This window comes from Odontesthes bonariensis, chromosome 7 (genome assembly GCF_027942865.1).
Source record: "Odontesthes bonariensis isolate fOdoBon6 chromosome 7, fOdoBon6.hap1, whole genome shotgun sequence".
NCBI lineage: Eukaryota > Metazoa > Chordata > Actinopteri > Atheriniformes > Atherinopsidae > Odontesthes > Odontesthes bonariensis.
Genome location: NC_134512.1, coordinates 26,002,211 through 26,024,815, shown reverse-complemented (window position 1 = coordinate 26,024,815; position 22,605 = coordinate 26,002,211). Strand labels below are relative to the sequence as shown.

The 22,605-nt window shown below is 40.1% G+C and overlaps 1 protein-coding gene across 1 annotated transcript; it reads left to right on the top strand.

Annotated features, from left to right (window-relative positions):
• Positions 1-15,991: 15,991 nt before the first annotated feature.
• avpr1aa (arginine vasopressin receptor 1Aa) lies at positions 15,992-18,256 on the top strand. Its single transcript, XM_075470332.1, has 2 exons — positions 15,992-16,949; positions 17,663-18,256. The coding sequence occupies exons 1-2, from the start codon at positions 16,076-16,078 to the stop codon at positions 17,944-17,946; spliced, it is 1,158 nt and encodes a 385-aa protein (XP_075326447.1). The 5' UTR covers positions 15,992-16,075; the 3' UTR covers positions 17,947-18,256.
• The last annotated feature ends 4,349 nt before the right edge of the window (positions 18,257-22,605 follow it).

The following is a 22,605-nucleotide window of genomic DNA, read 5'->3' as shown; positions in this document are numbered from 1 at the left end:
CAGTGAAAGTGGACGTGTGCACCTGAGTATTTTGTTCCCATCTACGTTGTGCCGAGCCAGAGCAAATAAACAAGCGCAACTGCTGCAGTCATTTGACATGGGACCGAATGCTGATTAACAGGTACTGGTTGGCTATTTTGGCCTGTTTAAATATGATTGAGTGAAATGTCTTAGAGGTATCCTAGTGGTAGCCATGACAATAGCTGTTTGAATTCTCTAAATTATGAGGAAATGAGCTTCAGTCATCTCCTTTAGCACGAGAAACACTACATCATCCTTTATAAAAGGAAAGGCTATCATTCTGTCCCATAATTCCTTGTGGCTGCAACAATTAAGCAATAGCTAATTGTTTTCATCCAGCCGAACTGGTTTTTTTTACGTAAAAGAATATGAGGATAAGAGCGTGATTGAGAGCAGCCTGTGATAACTATATATTTCACAATATATTTCACTGGCTGGCTCTCTCTCTTTTATCTTTAAAATGAAACAATATTTCACATTATATCTTATGCTAAAATAGATCATATGGTCTCTATGAAACAATGTGACGGAGTGTATCAGGTGAAGTACTTAATGTGTTTATTTTTTGAATAGCTATGCTTTCACTACTGCAGACTCCCATTACAGCTTGTGTGGTCGGATCGTTTTTGAAGCATGGCTGTCTTTGCGAAATGTTTATGTCCTTAAGAATTTCTGCTACCATCTGTCCTCATGCCATTTTCCGACAGGTTGAAGAAAGCTTGTTAAGAAATACAGTATAAGGTCAAATTTTGGACTATTCAAGTTTTGTGAGAGCTTATTCCCATTAAAGACGAGGCTGAAATTAATTTGCTACTGTTTGCTACGTGTCTTTTTATAAATGCATGTGTGTTAGTGTATAGACAGTGTGTGACTGTGAATAGTGAGCAGTTTCCTCTGTGAACCGGATCTCAGGCTCATCCTTGATGGAAGGCAGATAACCGGGGGGCACATTTGCTTCGACCGGCCTGGATCCAGTCACCCTCTCACCGGCATAACTTCCCACAGTTCCTGCTCTGTTTTTTATTTTTTATCAGAAAGCATGTATATAAATGAATCAGCAGAAACTGTAGTAAATGGTTCAGTAAAGAAATGTCTTTGACTTTGAACAAGGAAAAACTCTAAACAATGAGAGGTACAGCCAGAGAGATGCCTCTGAATAATATTCAGAAGCTCTTAGCTTGGAATTTTAAATTTCTTGATGGCTCTACCACAAAATAAAATAAAAATAGTGGTGTCATAACAGGCTCTACAAATGGTTATTCACATCTGAAGGCAACTCACAAGTTGGACATGTGTATAAAGAGCAAATGTGGCCAACATCCAGTTCCTCTGAGGATTTTTTTCTTCATCTGCTGTGAAGGGAAAGAAACATAAACATAGTATCTGTTTCACCGCTGTTAATTTTTTAACATGACATATAGGAACCCCTTGCCACCAACTGTGTTACACCAGAAGTTCCAAATATGGTCATCGAATGAGGATCCTGGTTGTCACTTACGTGACCTGTTGATAAATTGTTTGGCAAGTGTGTGATCAAGCTACGTCCTCTATTTTAGCCTAGGTTAAGGCTAAAATAAGGCCAGTTGAAGGCTTTCTTTTACAGTGGCAGTGGTACCAATCCTTCGATCTGACCCTTAGCAAGAAGGAAAACAAAAGCATCTTAAGTAGACAGTCACACTAACAGATATATTAAAAAAAAAGGCTTTGCTCCAAACTGCATTTCCTTCAGGACAGAGGTTAGGCTACTTCCTGTTCCACGTTTCCTGTTTTTTTTTTGTTGGATGGAGGGGGTAAGTCGTCATCAGAAGATCTGCAACATTAGCAGTTAATATAATCTCAGCAGAAATGTGTGGGAGTTTTTCCCTATTTGTACAAAGCTATCCGTCAAGTAAATTGCATTTTTAAGATTTGCACTTGATGCTTATTAATATAATATTGATTGTTGTCAAGGAAGTATTTTAAAGATGTTTTCAGGGACAGCCTCACGACTCCCCATTTATGTGCAGTGTCCACATTCAGAATAAATCCAGGATGTACTGTGTCCATTGAGTAACGAGGAGGAAAGTAAGGTCTGGCTTTCTTTGCAGCAGACGGGAGTCATGACACACCTTTAAGCAATGTTTACCTTTTTATTAACTTTAAGTGGGATCTTTACATGAACTTCTGGAGCTGACATGAACAGATAGTGGAAAGGCTGTGCAGATATGTGCAACACTGAAACTGCTGGTTTTGCTATAAAATGGGGCCTCTCTCAGCCATTATCCTGGCAAATGAAATTTGGAATTCTGAAACATTTTTGAAAAGTTTCCTGCTGTGTGTAAGAGTCCAGCTTTTGACGCCATTCTTCACTGTGTAGAAACTCGGATTCATGTGCTAAACCTGTTGTGTATTTTGCATAAACACCGATTCATTACATTACATTACGGTCATTTTGCAGACGCTTTTATCCAAAGCGACTTACAATAAGTGCGTTCTACATCGGAGCTCTAATTCTGGATGAATCAAGAAGTCCACAGCTCCTCCAGAAGGTAAAACACACTCATGTGATTTAGGAATAAACACAAAGTTGCTTTACGAAAGCAGCATTGTGTTTTCCTTTATTCTTGCATGGATGATACACAGAGCTTAACACAGTGAGTCAATCACATACACACCAAGAGCATGACGGCGAGAGGGGGAGGACTGTAATTGGGTAAAAGGCCAAACTAGAGTACTCTGAGCCATTATCAGTAAGGTGGTCCCAAACTGTGATTAATCTATTTCTGTTTGCCCTTCAGCTCTCATAACAGGGCATCCCAGCCAGGACAGCAAATGTCAGCCACGGATCTCGATTATCTATAATGTGCAAATAAAATGCAAAAGAGCTTTTTTTTTTTTTTAATTTTCCTTTTTTTCTCTATTTTTTCTTGAAGAGGGAAAGAGAATCTTCCTAACTGTTTCATCAAGGAATTCCAGGAATGTTGTTTGCAGTAGTGGTTGCTATGATGCATGCAGAATGGAATTGCAGCCACCCGCTTTACTGTCATGGTGTCATTTCACGTCAACATATTGACACTTAGTGCATAATCGTTACACAACTTTCCTTCACCAGGAAAATATATCAAATGTAAAAAATCAAAACCTTTACCTTTACCTTTATCTAAGGCAAGAATATTTGCTTGTTTTGAATTTGATTGAAGCGACGCATCTCAGAAAAATGAACCAAAGGCAACCAAAAGGCTGAGGTGGTGGTCAGTGATACGAAAATTAAACAGCTGAAGGAACACATTGAAAGGAATTGGATTAATTTCATCACATCAGTAGCATGATTTAGGATCAAAAGGGCACCTTAGAGTCTCCTACAATTAGAGAAGCGCAGAGGTTTGGCAATATGCAAAAAACTGCATCTACATATTTGGAATAATGATCCTCAACATCAACTGAAATAATTAGTAGTAGTCCATCATCTACCATATATACTATCATCAAAATATTTGAGAGTCTACAAACTAGAGACGGGCTGCACGGTGGGCGCTCGCCCAGTGACAGCTGGGATAGCCCCCATCTCCTTCCCCATGTGTCAAAACATGATGCAAAAAAATTTTAAACTGGTTGTCTGTGATCTTCGGGCCCTCAGGTGGTTAAACACATCCTCCTTTATAACACAGTTACTTAGCAGAGAATGACTGATGAGAGTTCAGATGGACACAAATGCTAAAGATGAAATACTAGTGAATTTGTCAGTAGGAAACAGACGTGTAAATCCAGGATGAACAATAGGCTACCCCAAACCGAAAAAAAAACACAGGAATGTAACTTGGCTGAGAAAACTTGGAGAGTTTGAGATGAACAGGCTTTACTGTAAGGAAGAGGACGAGACAGCAATATTTATGCACACACTAAGGCTGACTAGACACAAGTGGCAACAATTAGAGCAGAGCTGACAAATAAAGAATGGGAAAACTAAAGAAACAAAGCAACCAAATGCATGGAGGGAAACTAAAGTAAAGTGGGACTAATATATGGGCATGCAGAGTTGCGAGTCACTGTAGTGTGTAACAGTCTCTTCCAATCCCTACGCCACAGTTGTGACATAACCTCAAAAGGAACATTTACAAGCTGATACAACATGCTCCATGGGGTTACAACTTTGTTTTGTCCAGGCTGTGCCCATATTTTCTCTGTTTTCCTCTGAGGTTCTGCAGACTGAAGGCAGAGACCAGAGAGCTATTGAACATCCCCAGAGGGAGGCGGTTCACCGCGACTGAAATGCATTTAAGGACAGTATTCGTCTGTCCAAAAGAAACGCATTACGAGAAATTGGTATCCATATTCTATAATTGCCTGTTTTCATTTGAATAAACACTACCTTTGAACAACATCCTCTATAAACCCCACTGGTGCCTGCAGCAACACACAATTTATCCAAAAGAAGACGGTAAAAAAAAAAAAACTTTGAGCTTAATTGTGTGGGATGTACAGAGTCATCTGTGCCCTGAAGATAGTGAACGTGAGAGTGTAAACAAACCATATGAGCTTAATAAGAGGGTTAGCAAGACGGTTTGATCTTGTCTAATGAATGAATCCCTTCCTTTCTTCCACAACATTTTCCAGAAGTGTAGGCTTAAGATGGCAGAAACTTAGAAAAGAAAACAAATAGGAGATTGAAGAGGGAAAGACATGAAGAGGACAAGACTCTTTAAATAGTTGTCATCAAAGAAATACTTTTTTTTTCACATAACTGCTTGCCTCCTAATTCAGCAGAGCAAGGCCATGATTCTCCCCCAGAGGCTTGATGTTCTTGGGTCAGTGTGCGTGGATTCAAAGAGACAGCAGTGAGAACATTACTATCTCTACTCTCCTGATAGATAAGTTGCGCCGATGCCTCCGGGTTTCCCATACAGCTCCGAGTGCAGAGCGCATATTTGCACACAGGAACCAGCAGATGCACCCATGTCACACTCTCACCAAAAACTCACCCAGACGCCTTCAGAAATTCCACCCAGCTAATCTATCTTTACATAAATAACTCAGCTGCGTTTTGCTGTTTATGTTAGAAGCCACTCTCTCACCAGTCATGCATGAACGTCTTCTCAACCGTCTCTCAGCAGATTCATAATCATGATTGGGAATTTTAGATTAGATTAGATTAGATTAGATTATACTTTATTCATCCCACAACGGGGAAATTCACTTGCCACAGCAGCAACACAGCAAGAAACGCAACAACAGACATGAAGAAGAAATTAAAAAAAGAGAAAAAGTCCTTAGACATATGCAATAACAAGAGAAGAGCTGAAACGCTTTGTGAGGGATCAGGGACAGACTTGATCCTTTTGTCACTCTTATTCCTAAATCTTAAGATCAGGGTTCTGTTTCTCCCTCTTTCGGATGATGTAAGAGCTTTCCCTCATCCCACGAAAGTCTTTGAGACTTCAAAGCTCTCGGACTGATGATACCAAATGCGGCAACACTTTCAAAGCACCTTTCGGAGAGATATTGTGGGAAGTTGCATTCACGCAGAGAACAATGTGACCATATCTTGGAACAGATGCTTTTAAAGATGAAAGAACAGGAAAAATAACTTGACCACCGGGATACAGAGGAGCTCATTGCTTCCTTATACCGTGTACTGTATGTATGCTGTCACTGGGTCGGACTATTAATCTTGAGAGTGCAGTCAATTAAGATTACCGATATGTCTTTCATGTACTCGTTAATCAGTTTAAGCGGGTAATAAGTTTGCCATGTGGGTGGTACCATTGTGAACTCCATCTGATAAACCTTTCAGAGAGAGAACACAGTTTGGTAATGATTCATCGCTCATCTCATATCTCTGTGTAATACCTTCGGTCATTCTCCAAACAGAAAATGTACTCGACTGCCAAGGCTGAAATAGGTTTAATTTCTTAGGAAAACCTTTCAATTGGAGTCTTACATGACATTTTGCAAGTGTTAGTGTTAGTACAACCTAAAGCTGCTGGTGTCCTTAGCATTTGAAGTGAATGGTGCACCTGCTCAAAAACCGCCATGAACTAGTCCCAATCTTCATGGGAGAAGTACTGGATGTCAACAAGCTATGGATATTTTGCGCTGCATCTTAACCACAGTGCATAAGGGTACTTTCTTTTAGCATAAAGGTTAGGACAGCACCAGGGATGAGGATAAGGATTGTAGGGATTAAATCCCAGCTGTTGGCAGTTTGTCAGTTCCTGTCTAGATGCCAAAGAAAATGAAAGATTTAAATTTTTTCCTACATCATACTTTTGAAACACATGGGAGCATATTTATTTTATTTCTTCACTCATTATTTGTTTTTTTCTGTGATTTATCAGCACCTTTTGCTTCAATATTTATTTGAAAATCCACAAGAACAGGTGGGACTCATCGCCTGACCCTTAATGTTTGGTAAACGTTTTATGAAACCTTTCACTATCAAACTGAATCATAGACCGACATCCCTATGGTGTGGCTTTAAAAGGGGTTAAAATAATGGGACTTGAAAATATTTCATGTATTTTGGTCTTTATTAAGAGAGTTCTTGTGAATTACTTATGAGCAATTAGTGTCTTACCCGCAGTAGGAGCAGTCACAGTGCTCTCGGTTTAGAGAGGAAAAGAAGAATTTTTATAGAGGAAATAAGCTACCGGCCATGCAGAACAGGGCCGGAGAAGAGCAAACATTTTCCAGCTAAAATGGCTAAAAAGTCCAAAATTGCATAGCAGTTAGTGCAAGTGTTGCATGTAATAAATCTACATTACCTTTGTTCCTATTTTGTAGCCTGATAAACACCAGCCTAAATGGATTGGATGTCTAATTTAGTCTGGCACCGATCAATGGATACAACGGAACATTGTTGATGAGCACAACCCGTTGTCTTTCAAACCGCGTCTGTGCCTATAGGCCAACGCTCTGACCAATCAGCGCAACTGACTGTGACGTAGTAAGCGCGACAGAAAGCTTTGGTGGGAGGGGACTCTTCCAAAACTGATGCCAAGCACAGATTCTGTAATAGTACAGATACGCCACTCACGGTGCATTTCCGGTTTCCAACGAGGCGATTTTGGTTGCAGTTCCACCCTCTTTCCACGTGGGGCGCCCAATTTTGGAGACCAGAATGAATGGAGTCCTATGGAGCTATACGCCCTTTCGTGCCCTTATCTCAAGATATAATTTTTTCTCTAGTAATTCGAATGTTGTTTTCGAAAAAGGGTGTTTAGAAAATACCCATGGCTGAGTTTTAGATTTTTAGAGCCACTCATTTGCTTAAAAAAAGGATTTGAAGTGTATATGACGTCATACATAGCGGGTCGACCAGCTGTCATTAGCACAATGCTAGCGCGTTGTGGACAACAAGAAGCCAACCAGTAAGAAATCAAAGCGATATATGTACTCGTTCAGTAGATTTTTTACTTGAAACCCATGTTGAGCTCTCAGAAACTACATTCAAATCTGAGCGCTCTTGAGGAGACTTAGGTGAAACTGACCATTTGTAGCATCTAGCTCCATAGGGCCCCATTCATTCTGGTCTCCACCGACGCTCCCAGTGGAATTCTGGTGGAACTGCAGCCAAAAAGCCGGTACAATGGGGCTTAATACAGAGTGGCAAGGCTGTTCGTTATAATGGCTGTGTGCCAAGGCTGAATCAAACGAGCACTGTTCCATTGCCGCCGCCATCTTTCTTGTTGTGCTTTCGCTTGTCTATGTTCGCTTCCACTGCCCAACGTCGCACTGCTCTGTCGTCACTCCCTCAAAACCCCGCACCAGAACCCCGCCCTCTGGCCCGCCTGCATTGATTCAAAACACATCTCTGCGTTGTGATTGGTTTAGTTGCCATCTGCCAGATTCAGGGCAGTATTTTCAAAATGACAAGTGGATCGCGTTTTCAGATCACATTTTGCCGTCCAGCAGTTGGCGCTGGTTTTCCAGGCTAGCTATTTTGTCAACTGATGAACATCCATGCTGCATGTAATTGCACAGGGAGTGCCCATTGTGTGCTGCTGTGGATCACAATGCATTGTGTCAGAGTTGCTGGACAGCTAACTGCTGGGCATTACAAAGATGGCACGTTTTTGTGCTATTCCAGGCTTCCAACTCATTTTTACTGTCCTGTGGTCCATGCTCATGGGATTTGACCATCATAATTGTGCTGGTTAAACACTACGCAGGCAATGGTTCGTGCCAACGTGGATGTTCTTTTGTAAAGAAAATAGTGGCAAAGTGAACAACTGTCTGATGAAAATGTGGGAAATGGAAGAAAATTCACTCTTCCATTGTCATGTTAGGAGCAGCTTTTAGCTTAGCACCTCGTCAGAGTCCCTTCCTTATTCTCCAAAACTGAGAGCACTCTGACTGCTGTCTGTTGCAGGTAAGACCCTGTTGTTATGAAATATCGTTCATTTTGCAGTGTATGTGTTCGTAAGTGCCTCTGCACCAGTAACAGAAGGCAGGTACAACAGGTGCAGAGATTCTTGTGAACCTGTATGCCAGGCACTAAGTCAATGAATGGTATGAGCAGTCAGAATAAACCTTAACCACATAGGAAAAACCGTGTGATTTATTCATGACCTTATATAACCACGAGGACGATGTTCATTTAGCGTTGAATGTGGATAAATGATTGTGATGCATGTGTCAAAGTTACAGCTGTGTCTCCTTGTCTCCTTTGAAGAGAGTGTAATCTGAAAGAATCATCCTTTCAGACACTGAATTCTCATGAAGTATTTCCTACTATCCTACTTCAAAAAGAATTGAACATCCCTTTAAGCGTCCTGTATTCTGCAGGACACTAAATGATACTGTGCCATGTGTTTTAAAGTTAAACTCTGCCGCTTGATATCCATCTTAATAAATGAGAGTCACACTGAAATGCTTTTCCAAAGGTATTTTTGGAGAAAAGACATAATGTATACATAGCATTAGGCTGATGCACTTTAGTTTTATTTTAAAGTAATGGATTGTACAAACATGCAATGAGATGTGAGGACAAGTCTAAAAATGGGATATTAATGGTCCAGGGAGGTTGCATAAGAAGAGCTCAGACTCCCGTCGCAGTGTGAGAGCAGAACTGCAGGTTATTACGTAGAACAAGTGGATTTGATGTCTGCAAATGGTCTCGGAACATCACGATGACTTATTGAGAATGTTGAAACAATTATATATAGCCTGGTTGTTTTTCTTTGAACAAACAACCCATGGCACTGTTGGATGGAAAAAAAAAATGCAGGTTTTTTTTATCTGGGTAAAAGGTTGATTTCATATCAAAGTAACAATATTTCCATTCATAATAATGCGATAAGACCTGTTGAAATATTCCCATTCCTCAGTCTCCACTCCTCTTTTGTTGTTTATTTATAACATCTTTAGTCTGATGTTAGGAGCATTGCAAAGCAAAGTCAAAGCTACTCCTCACTTGTTATGATTGCACGAGGATAGGATTTTGCTTTTCAACACTCAAAGCAAAATGAGAATGTGAAATGATTTACAAAGTTGTGTTAGAAAAAGCACATTGAGTCTGTATCACTTCTCTGTACCTTTGCACCGATTAAATTGTTTGATTTTTTTTTTTGCTTCGGTCTGAGACACAGTTACTTAAATGAAGATCATTTCATAAATTCTTTTTCAATACGCATCGAATAATGTTCTGGAAGAGTGAGAGTGGAAAGGAGACTTGACAGTTTCCACCTTTTCCTACCTTTTCATTCCATTAAGATGAAGAACGAGATACATATCTCATTCTTCATCCTAATGGAATGAAAATTATAATACTAAAGTCATGATGAAAGAGTTTAACAACTGAAATAGAGGTGGTTGTATATGTTTTGAGTTTTACTATGTGTATGTTACTAGAGTGGCAAAGAAGTGTTGTCTGTCTGTACATATTTAACTTTCCAGTTGAATTTAATTGCTCGACATGTATTTACATGTACTTTTGTGTTTACTTGCCCTGGAACAGCAGATGGAAATGAGCCTGTGGCTAAATCTGGCCCTACACATCTCTTCTCCTAAGGTTGCTTTTGTAGGCTACATGGTTCCATAACAAATTCCACCCATCCAGTCATCTTCCATAACCGCCTTAAGCTATCCAGGTGAGTAGGGGGGCTGGAGCATATCCAAGCTGCCATCGGGAGAAAGGCAGGGTACACCCTGGGCAGGTCTCCAGTCCATCACAGGGCCAACACAAAACAAAAAAGCCAACTACGCTCACACTCGGCCCTATAATCAATTTTAAATTGCATGATTTTGGACAGTACGAGGAAGCCAGAAAACCCACACAAGCTCGGGCCACAGACACTAAAGTGCGTCCCGTTGCTTTTGAGGCTGTGATTGTGATGCCCTGCATGTAGCAGATTTGGCAAATTGGCTGTCCTCCTAACATGAATTGACTGCAAGGCCCTTGCAAAGGGTTTGCTGTCCCTGGAAGTGCTCTGTTATATTACTCACCCCTTCTAGGTCCACCAATTTACAGAACAGTGCAGAATCTTTTTTTTTTAATGGATGCAATCAGCAACTCAAATGTTTTGTTTTGTTTTGTTTAGTTTTGTTTTGTTTTGTTTTTACAAAAGCGCACAATGAACATCTTATGAAATTAATTAAAATGGAAAACATGGTCTTTTCAATGGAGTCCCTTCCAATCATCTTGTGAATAACTGTTTATTATTTTGTTTGTAGATAAGTTAACATGCAGACCCGTGCTGTCAGATTCAAAGTTATATGTGGGAGAGGAGAGCAATTTTTCATACCTGTGCAAGTTGCTTAACTATCGAATTTGGACGTGGTACAGATATCCTCATTATAAATCTGAACGTATAGTCAACCAAAACACAGTCTCTCTACAGCCTCTCTACTACATATAAGCCAATACTTCCCACCTACTAGCTTAGAAACTGAAGAAGAATTTCAGATGAGAGGTCAAAAAATTTGAAAATGAAAACAATAAACATTAATAATAAACATTAATAAACATTAATAATAAACAATAAAGTGTACTTGCCCTCATTCAAGCGATTGTGACCCGGATGACTGAGAATCTTCACCAAACCACCAAATGACAGATTTATCAACAACCTAGAGGCCAAAGGAGAGCAGTGACAAAGTAAAACAAACAATAAACCTACATAATGAATGGCCTCTGTGAAGACGCTGCTCATAGTCATATCATTAAATGTAAACAGATGATTAAATGTTTTGTTTGACACGATTGTATTTGGTCTGCAGTAGTCCAGGAGACAAAGTGATTTGTGCTTTCGCAAAGTCAACTCTTTAAATCAGAGGGTGGAGGCTGCTGACCTTGACAGTTGCTTTTTTTAAACCAGTTTAGGTGCTCCTTCTTTACTTCAGTCTATGTCAGAGTCACGGCACATGACAAATAGGAGCCCGTGACAAACCCTGGGTGTTTTGTAATGTGTGAAGTGCTGAGGATATAAGCCAGACAGGACACAGCATTGCATCGCCACGCCATCAGGCATTCTTCTCGTGCATGAAACGACCTAGTCTGTGGTTCAAACAATATGTAACGTCTAAGATTATGGGTACAGACATGCTCAAGATTTCAAGGATTTCTATGTTGTAATTTGGGATAACAAGATCCTTGAATGGATACCTTACACTAATTCCAAAACATTAAAACTACTTGATCAAGGTGCGATAAACATCAAGGATTAAACTAAAATACAAAGAATACTATCGTCACAGCATGGCATTTTGTTGATGATCAAAAAACAAAAATGAGGTGCGGTCGGTGGCGTGGTGGGTTGAGCGGGCGCCCCATGTACAGAGGCTGCAGTCCTCGCTGCACCTGGCACCGGTTCGAGTCCCGCACCGAGCGGCCCTTTGCTGCATGTCTTCCCCCTCTCTCTGCCCCCTGCTTCCTGTCTCTCTCCAACTGTCCTATCATTAAAGGCATGAAAAGCCCAAAAAAATATTTTAAAAAAAGGACATTAATGGAAAAAAAAATCAGATCCTTGGAAATATAACCTCAGATAAACAGCAACACATGCCATAGTTTATCGTATCTTTATTTATTATTTTATTCAACAGAAACACAAAAGCAATGTGGTAAAAACCTAAAGACAAATGCTATTGAATTAACTGGGTCGGTAGCAGTCAAGTGTGTGTTAACACAATGCCAAGGACGAAAGACATCAGCAATAATCTTAAAGAAGCAACTATTGCTGCCCATCACTTTGGGAAGAGTTGTAAGGCCATTTCCTAACAATGTAAAATCCATCATTCATCAGAGAGAAAGATTATTCAAGTGTGGAAAACATTTGCCAATCATTCCCAGAGTGGATGTTCCAGCAAGTTCACCCAAAGGTCAGATTGAGTAATGTTCAGTCAAACTGCAAAAGATCGAAGAGCTACATCTCAGACTCTACAGGCCTCAGTTAGCATGGCAAAAGCTCATGACAGTACAAATAGAAAAAGATTGAACAAGTAAGGCTTGTTTGAAAGATTTGCCAGAATAAAGCCTCTCCTCTCTAAAAAGAACATGGCAGCACAGCTTAGGTTTGTTAAGTTGCATCTGAATAAACAAGAAATCCAAACACAGCATATCAGCACAAACACCTCATACCAACTGTCAAACACAGTGGTGGAGGGCTGATGATTTGGGTTTGTTTTGTGGACCATGAACTCATCTGTATACCAAAGATAGAAGAAGGGTCAGATGACAACATCACAACAGTTATTGCTGCCAAAGGAGGTTTTACAAGCTCCTGAATTGTGAGTTTAGTTAACTTTTCACACAAGTTTTTCTGCAATATTATAATTATGTTACATTAAAGGGATACGCCACCCCCAGGCCGAATTAAGTGTATCCCCGCATTCCCGAGACATAAATAAGTGTGTGGGCATTGACCCAGGCATTGTCCGAATCTCACAGCACTGACCAATGCTTGGTTGCGCGTAATACATACATGCTAGCGTCGCTAGCGTCGCCGGCGTCGCCAATCGAAATATTTCGCCCAACGTGAATTAATTTACTTGATTTACCTGAAGCACCGGAAACTAGTTCCCAAACCGACATGAGCAAACCAAGCCTTCCGTGTTGATTTACACAGTCATTTGCACTCGATGTGAAAGTACACCACTCACACAGTAATTAGAAGGTATATAGAATATAAAGAGGATGTACTTTATTTTTTTTCATAACTGTATTTGCATATTTATGAGAGGAATATGTTGTAAAAACACTTACGTTATGATAACAACTCAATCAGCTAGTTCTGGACTGAGATTCCATCGCCTTCGTGCAACCTTTATACAATAAGGGTGTACATTGCAGATATCTCATAGAAACCTCTGATGGAACTCTTCTAAAAGAAAAATTTCCTTCACAAGATTTTCTTGTCCCTAGATAAAAAAAATAAATAAAAAAAAAAACTCTCAGGGAATCTCAGTGGATCTTGCAGAACCGCAAGCCTGTGAGTAAATGTGAGACGTCACAGAAATTATTCAGACTGACTGCTTTGGCTACTGGTTACGTAACATGCTTACCACGATTCCCAGACCCAACTCAAACAGGAGGATAATGAGAAAAGTACTGACGTTTTGTAGCAACTGAGACAAAGAGAGCCTGGAGCCGTAATAACAGCATAGGACATCTCTGGTGAACATGTTGAAAAACAGGAGATGTGGTTAAATATGGCTCAGGCCAGCGTGAAGGAACACATCTGTTGTGCTGTCCTTGAACCCCCGGGATAAGACATGACTCTACTGGAGTGAATAGATCACATAACAGGGTTCCCATGGGGGGGGTGGGTGGGGGGATATGCTGGTTAGTTGGTGAACAGAAGTCCGTGGCATCAGAAATCAGTTTTGTTTCCCCAGTTTGCACCACTCACTACGAGGGCGGTCGGAAATGAAAGAGAGCAGATCTGGATGGTGGATGCAATGCAAGCACAATAAAGATAGCTATCGTAACAATCAGCACATGGATCAGAGGAGCTGAACTGCTGCCAGACACCCATAGCCAGTTGGCAATCATGTGCTTTGGTAATGGAAACTGTAATACGCAATTTACATTACGGGTCTCTTGGAAACTGAGTCTGCATCAGTAAACATGCATAAGCAAAGACCAGCTGCAACGCTGGCAGGATTCTCAAACCGTGAAAGTTTCAACCATAAGAAACGGAAAGGAAGCTTAAAAAGAAAAATCTGCAGGCAGTGCAGGAGGCTATGTTGATGGTGGCAGGCATACAATAGCGATGTCCTTCGTAGATGTGTTTGAATGTTGTAAATCAATTCAAGGATGTTTGACATGACAAAAGCTGAAACTTCAAGTGCATTGAGAGTGAGTTCTTAGTGAACTTTGAAAATCGGATTTTCACTGAGAAAAGGAATTTCTAGCAACATTTAACTACTTCTTTGAACTGTATTAGGTGAAAAACAAAGTCTTTTTTTTTTCTTCCTACATTTTCATTTCATCTTTAATGGATTTCACGGAGTTCGTAATAATGGGTAATTCAACCAAAATTACAGGAAAAATAGATCTAGGATTAGAGATGCATGCATCTTTCAAGTCTAAGCTTCCATGCCAATTACATTTAGGACAAATGGGATTTAATATGTATGAAAAGTTTTTCTGAACCCCTGCTTTCAATGGAACATCCTGAGAACACAATAAATTGTTTTCACAAGGAATTTTCTTTCAACGAAGTTCCACTTTGAGGTCTGCGGCTTATCCACAATAAGAAAGGCATTGTTGTGGATGTCGAGAGTGCCATGAACCAAATTCTCATCTCAGCTTTAGAGGGTTGAACAGAGAGATGGCAGTACAGAAGAGAAGCAAATGTCTGGAGAATCAGTTATTATCTTTCAAGAGATGTAAACAATGTATTTGTACAAATATGCTTTTTTTTCGTTTTTTTCAGTTTCAAACTTGATATATTTTGGAAATTTTTTTTACATACGAAAATGCGAGTTTTTGTTGTTACATGTTTTTTTTTTTTTGTTCATTTGAAGTTAATCAAGAACATGAAGCTAAAAGTGGATCTGGTGGCGATAAAAGAAACTGAAGCTGAACCTAATTTAGGCAGAACTGTATGTCCTGACATGTTGCACAGATTTGCAAACACAAAAACAAATCCCAGCACCTCATTTGAGCACCATTAAAGCTAATTAGTTGCAGGCTAAGTCGTCTATTCTGTTTCAAACGTGACAACATACAAAACTGCTGGTGCTGCTGTTGAGAAACCCACTTGGGATAAACAGTTTTAAACAGCTTACCACTGCAGCACGCCTCCCACTGCAGAGGTGAACACAAACAACATGCCAGTCTATTGATCAAGTGCATGCCTGCTACACATTTTATTTTGCATTGTAAGAAACTTTTCCTTTGGTGGGTCTTCCTCTACAGTAGCTTATTAGGCTGGATGTTATTTTAAAAGTAATTTATTGTGCACTGACTGAAAATGGCGTCCTCTTAAAGTACTTCAAATATTTATAAACTGTTTATTTCTAAATTTGTTGAAATCATTTTTCTTCTCTGGAATTTTGGATTCCTATAAACCTGTTTTTCAAAACATGTTGCTGTGAGAGGGGAAGAGCTGATGATGTGGAGACAACCGATCACTGCAAAAAAAAAAAAAAAAAAGTACTCCGCCACGCCACTATTGCGTAATAACAATAAGCAATAAGGTTAAAGTAAAAAAATAGTTTCTGGGGGTTGCAGCAGTTCGCAGTGAAAACAACTTAATAAAAAATTATCATTCATTTTGTGAGCTTGCATTAGGAAAGATTTATTCTAAAAGTCACCACCACATCAAGTAACTCAGGTTTAGTTTTTTTTTTTTTTTTTGCAGCGCATCCGTTTTACGCACACACGCGCTCTGAAATATGACTCGACTTTAAAAAGCCACCACAGCAGCCACTAGCAAGAGAGTAACGCGTTTCTCTCTGGGAGCATCAGGTAGCTCCATATACGGATTAAGGAGGCACTTCACAGCCCCTCTGGCTAAGAATCTGCTAGGGCGCACGGGGGGGGGGGGGGGGGGCAGTGCCATACTCTCCTAACAATGCGCTGCTCCTGAACGGACAGAACCAGTCTCTGGTTTTCAGTCTCACTAATGAACTAATGATGGGAACGCCTGGAAACAGAACCGTCCACCCGAACGGATCCGATCCGTTTGCGAGAAATGAGGCGGTGGCCCAAATCGAGATCATGGTCCTGAGCATCACCTTTGTGGTTGCCGTGGTTGGGAATGTGAGCGTCTTGTTGGCGATGTACAACACAAAGAAGAAGATGTCGCGGATGCACCTTTTCATCAAACACCTCAGCCTGGCAGACCTGGTGGTCGCCTTCTTCCAGGTGCTCCCGCAGCTCTGCTGGGAGATCACCTTCCGCTTCTACGGTCCAGACTTTCTCTGCAGGATAGTGAAGCACCTCCAGGTGATGGGGATGTTCGCGTCCACCTACATGATGGTGATGATGACCCTGGACCGTTACATCGCCATCTGCCACCCTCTGAAAACCCTCCAGCAGCCCACCAAGCGCTCCCACATCATGATCATCTCCACGTGGATGTGCAGCCTGGTGCTCAGCACTCCGCAGTACTTCATCTTCTCCCTGAGTGAGATCCAGAACGGCTCGGACGTGTACGACTGCTGGGCACACTTTATCGAGCCTTGGGGCGCCAAGGCGTACATCACCTGGATAACCGTGGGCATCTTCCTCGTGCCCGTGGTCATCCTGATGTTGTGTTACGGTTTCATCTGCCACACCATATGGAAAAATATCAAGTACAAGAAAAGGAAAATGACGGCTGGTGCCGCGAGCAAGAACGGGCTGATTGGGAAGAATTCTGTCAGCAGCGTCACAACTATATCAAGAGCCAAACTGAGGACAGTTAAAATGACTTTTGTGATAGTTTTGGCGTACATTGTTTGCTGGGCGCCGTTTTTCACCGTGCAGATGTGGTCCGTGTGGGATGAAAACTTCCAGTGGGATGGTGAGTGCTGAAGAAATAATATTGATCCTCCTGAAATGATGGGATTTACAGCCGATGATAACGGCACAGAGACAGCCTTGTGGAAATAGTGAAAAATAATTCTGATAATGATAAAAATAACTGTGCGTAAAGGAAAACCCAAGTGCGCACAGCCTTTACGCATCGAGTGATTTGGCATTTAAAAAGTGTGTTAAAAAACTTGACATAGTTTAATATATTGTGTACAAGCCACTTTATCTGCACTAAGGACTTATACCTTCACAGCAAAAACCCTGGTTTTCTCATATTTAGTGCTATTTTGTATTGTAAAAAAAGTAGAAAACATCCCATTTCACTTTTATTTTGTATTCAATTAGAATGATTTGATTTCAAAACAAAAATTAATTAAACATTTGGGTGACATATTTAGGCTTTAGTTTTTGTGAACTTGACCAGAAAGTGCCCTGCAGGCCAATCTTTTTTCACCAATTTAATGAAAAAGACACCCAGCTAAAAATCATTAGAATGAGTTTGTTTATCAAAACATATCTGAGCAGTTCAATTTTTTCCAAAACATACTATTTGCCACATTCGTCTCTTTCTTTAAGCAAAATATAGGCCCCACATTCAAACACCACATGAACTGGGTTACACAGGCATCTCTGCAGCTTTTCCTGTACCAGATGTTTTGCTGATTAATCATCCTTTTCCCCTTCCCTCTCTCTGCTCCTCAGATTCTGAGAACACAGCAGTGACTCTGTCTGCACTCCTTGCCAGTCTCAACAGCTGCTGTAACCCCTGGATATACATGATCTTCAGCGGTCACCTCCTTCAAGATTTTGCGCACTGCTTCTCCTGCTTCCACAAAAGGAACGCTGATTACAAGAAAGAGGACTCAGACAGCAGCATCCGTAGGACGACCCTGCTGACCAAGATGACCAATCGGAGCCCGACGGGCAGCACAGCCAACTGGAGAGAGCTGGACAATTCTCCCAAGAGCTCGGCTCAGGCAGAGTAAATAGGCAGTGGCATCAAGATTAGCACTTGATGCCACGTCTCGATGCTCGTCTTTGGACGTGCCTGGTGGAGGGTAAAATGCGCCCAACATTAAAAAACTCTGGGAATAAAAAGCCTCTTTCCGAACACAAACCGAAGAGATGTTGGATGGGCAGAAACTTTGCAACAAAGAGAGACAATATGGACAGATTTCGATTTTTAGGCTTGATTCTATATGAATACATGGTCTTTTTCACCTATACTCAACAGAAATAATAATAATAATTAAAAAAAAAATTGCAAAGAGTGTTAAGTAGCAAAATATAGATTTAAAATTATGTTTATCTTTAAATCTAGTCATTACTCTTGGAAATTCAAGCATGAGAAAGCTTCAGGTTATCAAGCAGCTGAGATTTTCAGACACCACTCAAGAGATTCCAGGAATCCTGACACTTTTACTGGCGTTTGTGTCTCCCTGCAGTGCCGCCAAACACCCTTTCCTGTTTGAGTGTTTACAAAGATAAAACTTACTGCAGCCTGGAGGTGCATGGTGGCAGAAATGACTCTTCCAGACCGCTCGTCACTAAGTAACCGAGGCAGGCACCTCATCGCTTGTGTTTAGATTTCCATTTTGGGGATTTTCTGTGAACCATATTTCATAGCCTAATGTAAAAATGTGATTCAAACCAATCTTTTGGCTGAACACAAAAACATTAGGTATCAAAAGAAAGGAAGAAAAACAATGATAAATGTGCGGTTATACGTCTGCGTGCATCGACACTTTTATGATTTGTCCAAAGAGTCGTTTCATGTTGCAACAGGCAGTTCTTTGTGTGAATCACCAAATTTTGGCTTTCATTTCTGCTCAGCAGAAATCAACAACAGCGCACGTACACACACAGATGGCGAGCAGGGGGGCTTTGATGAGGTGAGACTGACCACTGTTGGATGAGTCTACACACCGTCACACAGAATGTTCCCAAGTCTTTCACAGAATGTTGGAGAGACGCTCACACATTCCACGCAAAACACGTCAGCACCTCATTTCTTTTCTTTTTCTGACATCCCGCGCCATTGGGGGCTTTGTGTTTTGGCTTCATTTGCACTCAAGACGAAAACCATTTCCTGCACACTAATGTGATGTTTAGCACTATAATGGTTGTCAGACCACAATGAGGGGCCCCAAAAGAACATGTATATTGTATCAAGCCTGTATGTATACAGTATATTGGGTATGTACATGTATGTGCACTGTGATCCTATGTATGAATGTTTGTATCATAATGTATAGTTGTATTTGTACATAAAAGGCACTTAAATATCTGTAAAAAGGAGTAATATATGTACATCTGTCCAAGCTCTATCTGTCTGGAATTGTTTGTGTTCGCTGAAAAAAAAAAAACTAAATATACTTCGAATTTATGTTGAAATATACACAATAATGTACTGAATACTAATGACTTTGTTGCCTGTTTTCACAGTCATGGCATTGTTTGTTTTTTTGCAGTAGTTGCACAACCACAGAAATGTATGTCCCTTATTTTTCAGGAAATTGAGCAATTTTTGAACTTATATCTCAAGCCAATCTAAGCACTTAGAGCTTGCCAAACTTCGGGATTATGCAACCTTTCAATTGAGAATAGTCTGACTAGAGAGTTCTGTTAAAAACAGGCTTCGTCTTTGCGAGCTGTCAACAACAAAACCTCAAAAAACCCCATAATGACAGATCATTTATTAGGTTCTCAAAATGTGAATATCCCAACGAGACTGATGGTATATTGTGTAATAAAGTAATAAATCATTAGACTACATCAAGGAGCCAGTTTACCCGCATTGTCAACAAATGGTTTTGCTCTTAGTTGAGTCGACTCGATCAGGTTTTAAGAGATCTGTGAGATCTTTTTGCAGAAGAGGACAGATTTCTTTTGTTGTCGTTGAAGTTATGACCTTTTTAAGAAATTCAAGGCGATAAGTTACCCATTGCTTTTAAACAGAGATTTTGATTAGAAGAACAAAATGAATGGTGAACGGGCTTGTGATGCTACAGCTAGCATCTGGTTATATTGGTTTAGCTTAGCTTAGCGTAGCTGTTCTAAACAGAGTGAAACAGCTTTCTCTCAAAAGGCTAAACAACTGCCAGCTCCTCCAATGCTCATTTATTAGCATCCACGGCTCCTTAGCTTGCGCAAAACCTGAACTTTAAACACATCAAGTTGTAGTTTTACTGGAGGTTATGTGTAGGCAAGCTGTATTTATCATGGAGCAGTGAGTCACTGGAGTCTTTTTTTCTTTCTGTGAGGTTGCTTAAAAGAGGAGGTGCCAGTAACATTTCTTTCAAAATGTATTTTTTGTCAAAAGCTTATAAATTAAGCACACAAAAGAATGTAATCTGGGCCTTATTTTGGAGCAGTGAAAGCTTCGGATAAGACCAGGCTTTTCATTTCTAGGGCTTGAGTTAAGCAAAGGCTGTAATGGGGGTTGCTTTTTATTGCTTTTGAAGACAAACCAAAAGAAAACTCTCAAAATTTACACTTAGGTTCTTATTTTGATTCACCTGTTATAATTTTGATTTACCCGGAAAAATGTGGAAATCGGCAGCCTACATATCTATATAATGCCTTGTTGACATAATTAACGTGTACCAATTCAAAACAATATTCTAACACAAAAGATGTTTGCTTAATCTAAGTAAACAAGTGGGGAATTCTCATAGTCTATCTATTAGTCAACTATGTTCCCCTCAGCAGGGTTTCCAGTGAAATATGTGGCATCTTCCCATACAAATAGTTAAAGGTCATTTTCTCAGACTTAAATTTGAACTTAATCCCTGATCTCTGCACTCACTTAACTTTCCAATTTTCTTACTATTTATATTCTGGAGGTTTTGTACAGTGGCCTTTATTAATTTCACTTCATTTATAGAAAGTTTTGTTTCCATCAATATGGGCAAAATCCACTTTAAAGAAACATTTGACCAAAATAAGTCAACAAAACAAAGCAAGAGATTTTAACATGATTTTTCCCAATCTTCAGACCTCCATTCTTGAAATTTACCGTGTGTTTTCAAGTTAAATGTTAGAAATCTTGTTATAACTTTCTAAAAGTAAGGAACCCACAGGGGAAGTTTATCTCTGATAATTATTCATGTTACTTGTGTCCTCACTTAATAAACAGATTTAAGGACAAGAGAGTTGATTGAAATCTCAGCAAGAAAACGAAAGACGCCAAAATGACTGACCTGTCTCTAGATGTTTGAAAATGTTTTAAACTCATGAGGATCCACAGATTATCGTTTATTTCTATAGAGATAAATTCTTTGATAAAATGTTTTTGCTGGCAAAGTCCCCACTTGTGGAAATGTTCCACAGCGCATATGAAATCGCGGTTGTGAAATGAGACAAAGCGGCTATTTTACTTCATCCAGCAAAGTAGAAATTTCTTCATTGTATAATCAAGAAATGGGAACAATATTTTTCAGATTTTGATAAGAGATTTTCTTCACTAGCCTCCCATCACATTGACACTTGGAGTTGAAGCAGGAATATCTTTTGACAGCATCAATTTTCACATTTTTCTCCCAAATAACGTCAATCGCTATGTTATCCTCTTTGGTTCAATTCATCTGTGACCGTCTAACACAAAGCTCTGGTGTTTATATCACAGATGTCTGTATGAGAGGAAAGTTCTTAAAGGGAGTTATAATAGTCCCTCAAATCCCAAGTTTTGTATCAATGCCTGTCATATAGCATTTTGATTGTGAGCAATAAAATGGAGGATAAAACAAGCATGAGGCAAACCCAACATGTATGACCTGGGATCATGCAGCTATCAGCTCTATTTACGGCCATACGGAGAGAAAGAACCGTTTGATGGACGTATCTCAAATCTTCAGTCTAAAGCACGTGCTCTGCCCCGCATCAACTAGCATACCTCTGACAAGCTTACCATGTTAACATGATCTGGGCAAAGGTTATCAGTCTGAACCGAGCAGATACTTAAGAAGGTAGTGGTTGAGAGTCTCCAGAGAGACTCCAACTCAGCAAGCCAAAAAGCAGATGGATCTTATTTTAAGGGATATAAAACAAGACACATGACCGTATAAGAGTCTCTTTTTATCTATACATCTATACATATTTTCTTCTCACACTGCTACCATTCAACGGATTTTGCTTTCTCTGAGATCAAATGATTTACCTCTCTGTTACAGTCAGTAATTCATCAGTTACTTCATTCCCTTTATCCTCGGATCACTTGGATACAGGAGATAGGAAAATCCATTTCACCCAAAAAGTCCCTCGAAAAGGTAATCTTATTAATGGAGGGTAGACAGATAAGTGGATCTGACAGGGCTGTGTGAAGTCTAGCAGCAACAAAAACCTTCATATCCTTTGTGTTGTAATGCGCATCGACACCTCAGGCACAAACAGAGGTGGAGGTTCTCTTCATCGAAGGGTTGAATGAATCAGCCAAGACATGAAGCACATGAGTGTGAGGGTCATTGTTTTTCCTGGCTCACTTCTGAAATATCACCTGCACACTTACTTTATTTCAACATGTCTTAGGCATGAGAAATGACTTGAAGCATCAGTGTGTTATTGGATGTCCCTCAATCTTCCCATTAAAGAAGGTCCCATCGAATGGGATCGAAGATTTAACTCTCCCATGCATTCTTTGACCAGAA

What these genes read in the sequence shown, in the direction of transcription:
- avpr1aa (XM_075470332.1), top strand. Translation starts at nt 16,076, where the DNA reads ATGATGGGAACGCCTGGAAACAGAACCGTCCACCCGAACGGATCCGAT. An exon ending in TGAAAACTTCCAGTGGGATG is followed by an intron (nt 16,950 to 17,662) that starts GTGAGTGCTGAA and finishes TCTGCTCCTCAG; the next exon opens with ATTCTGAGAACACAGCAGTG.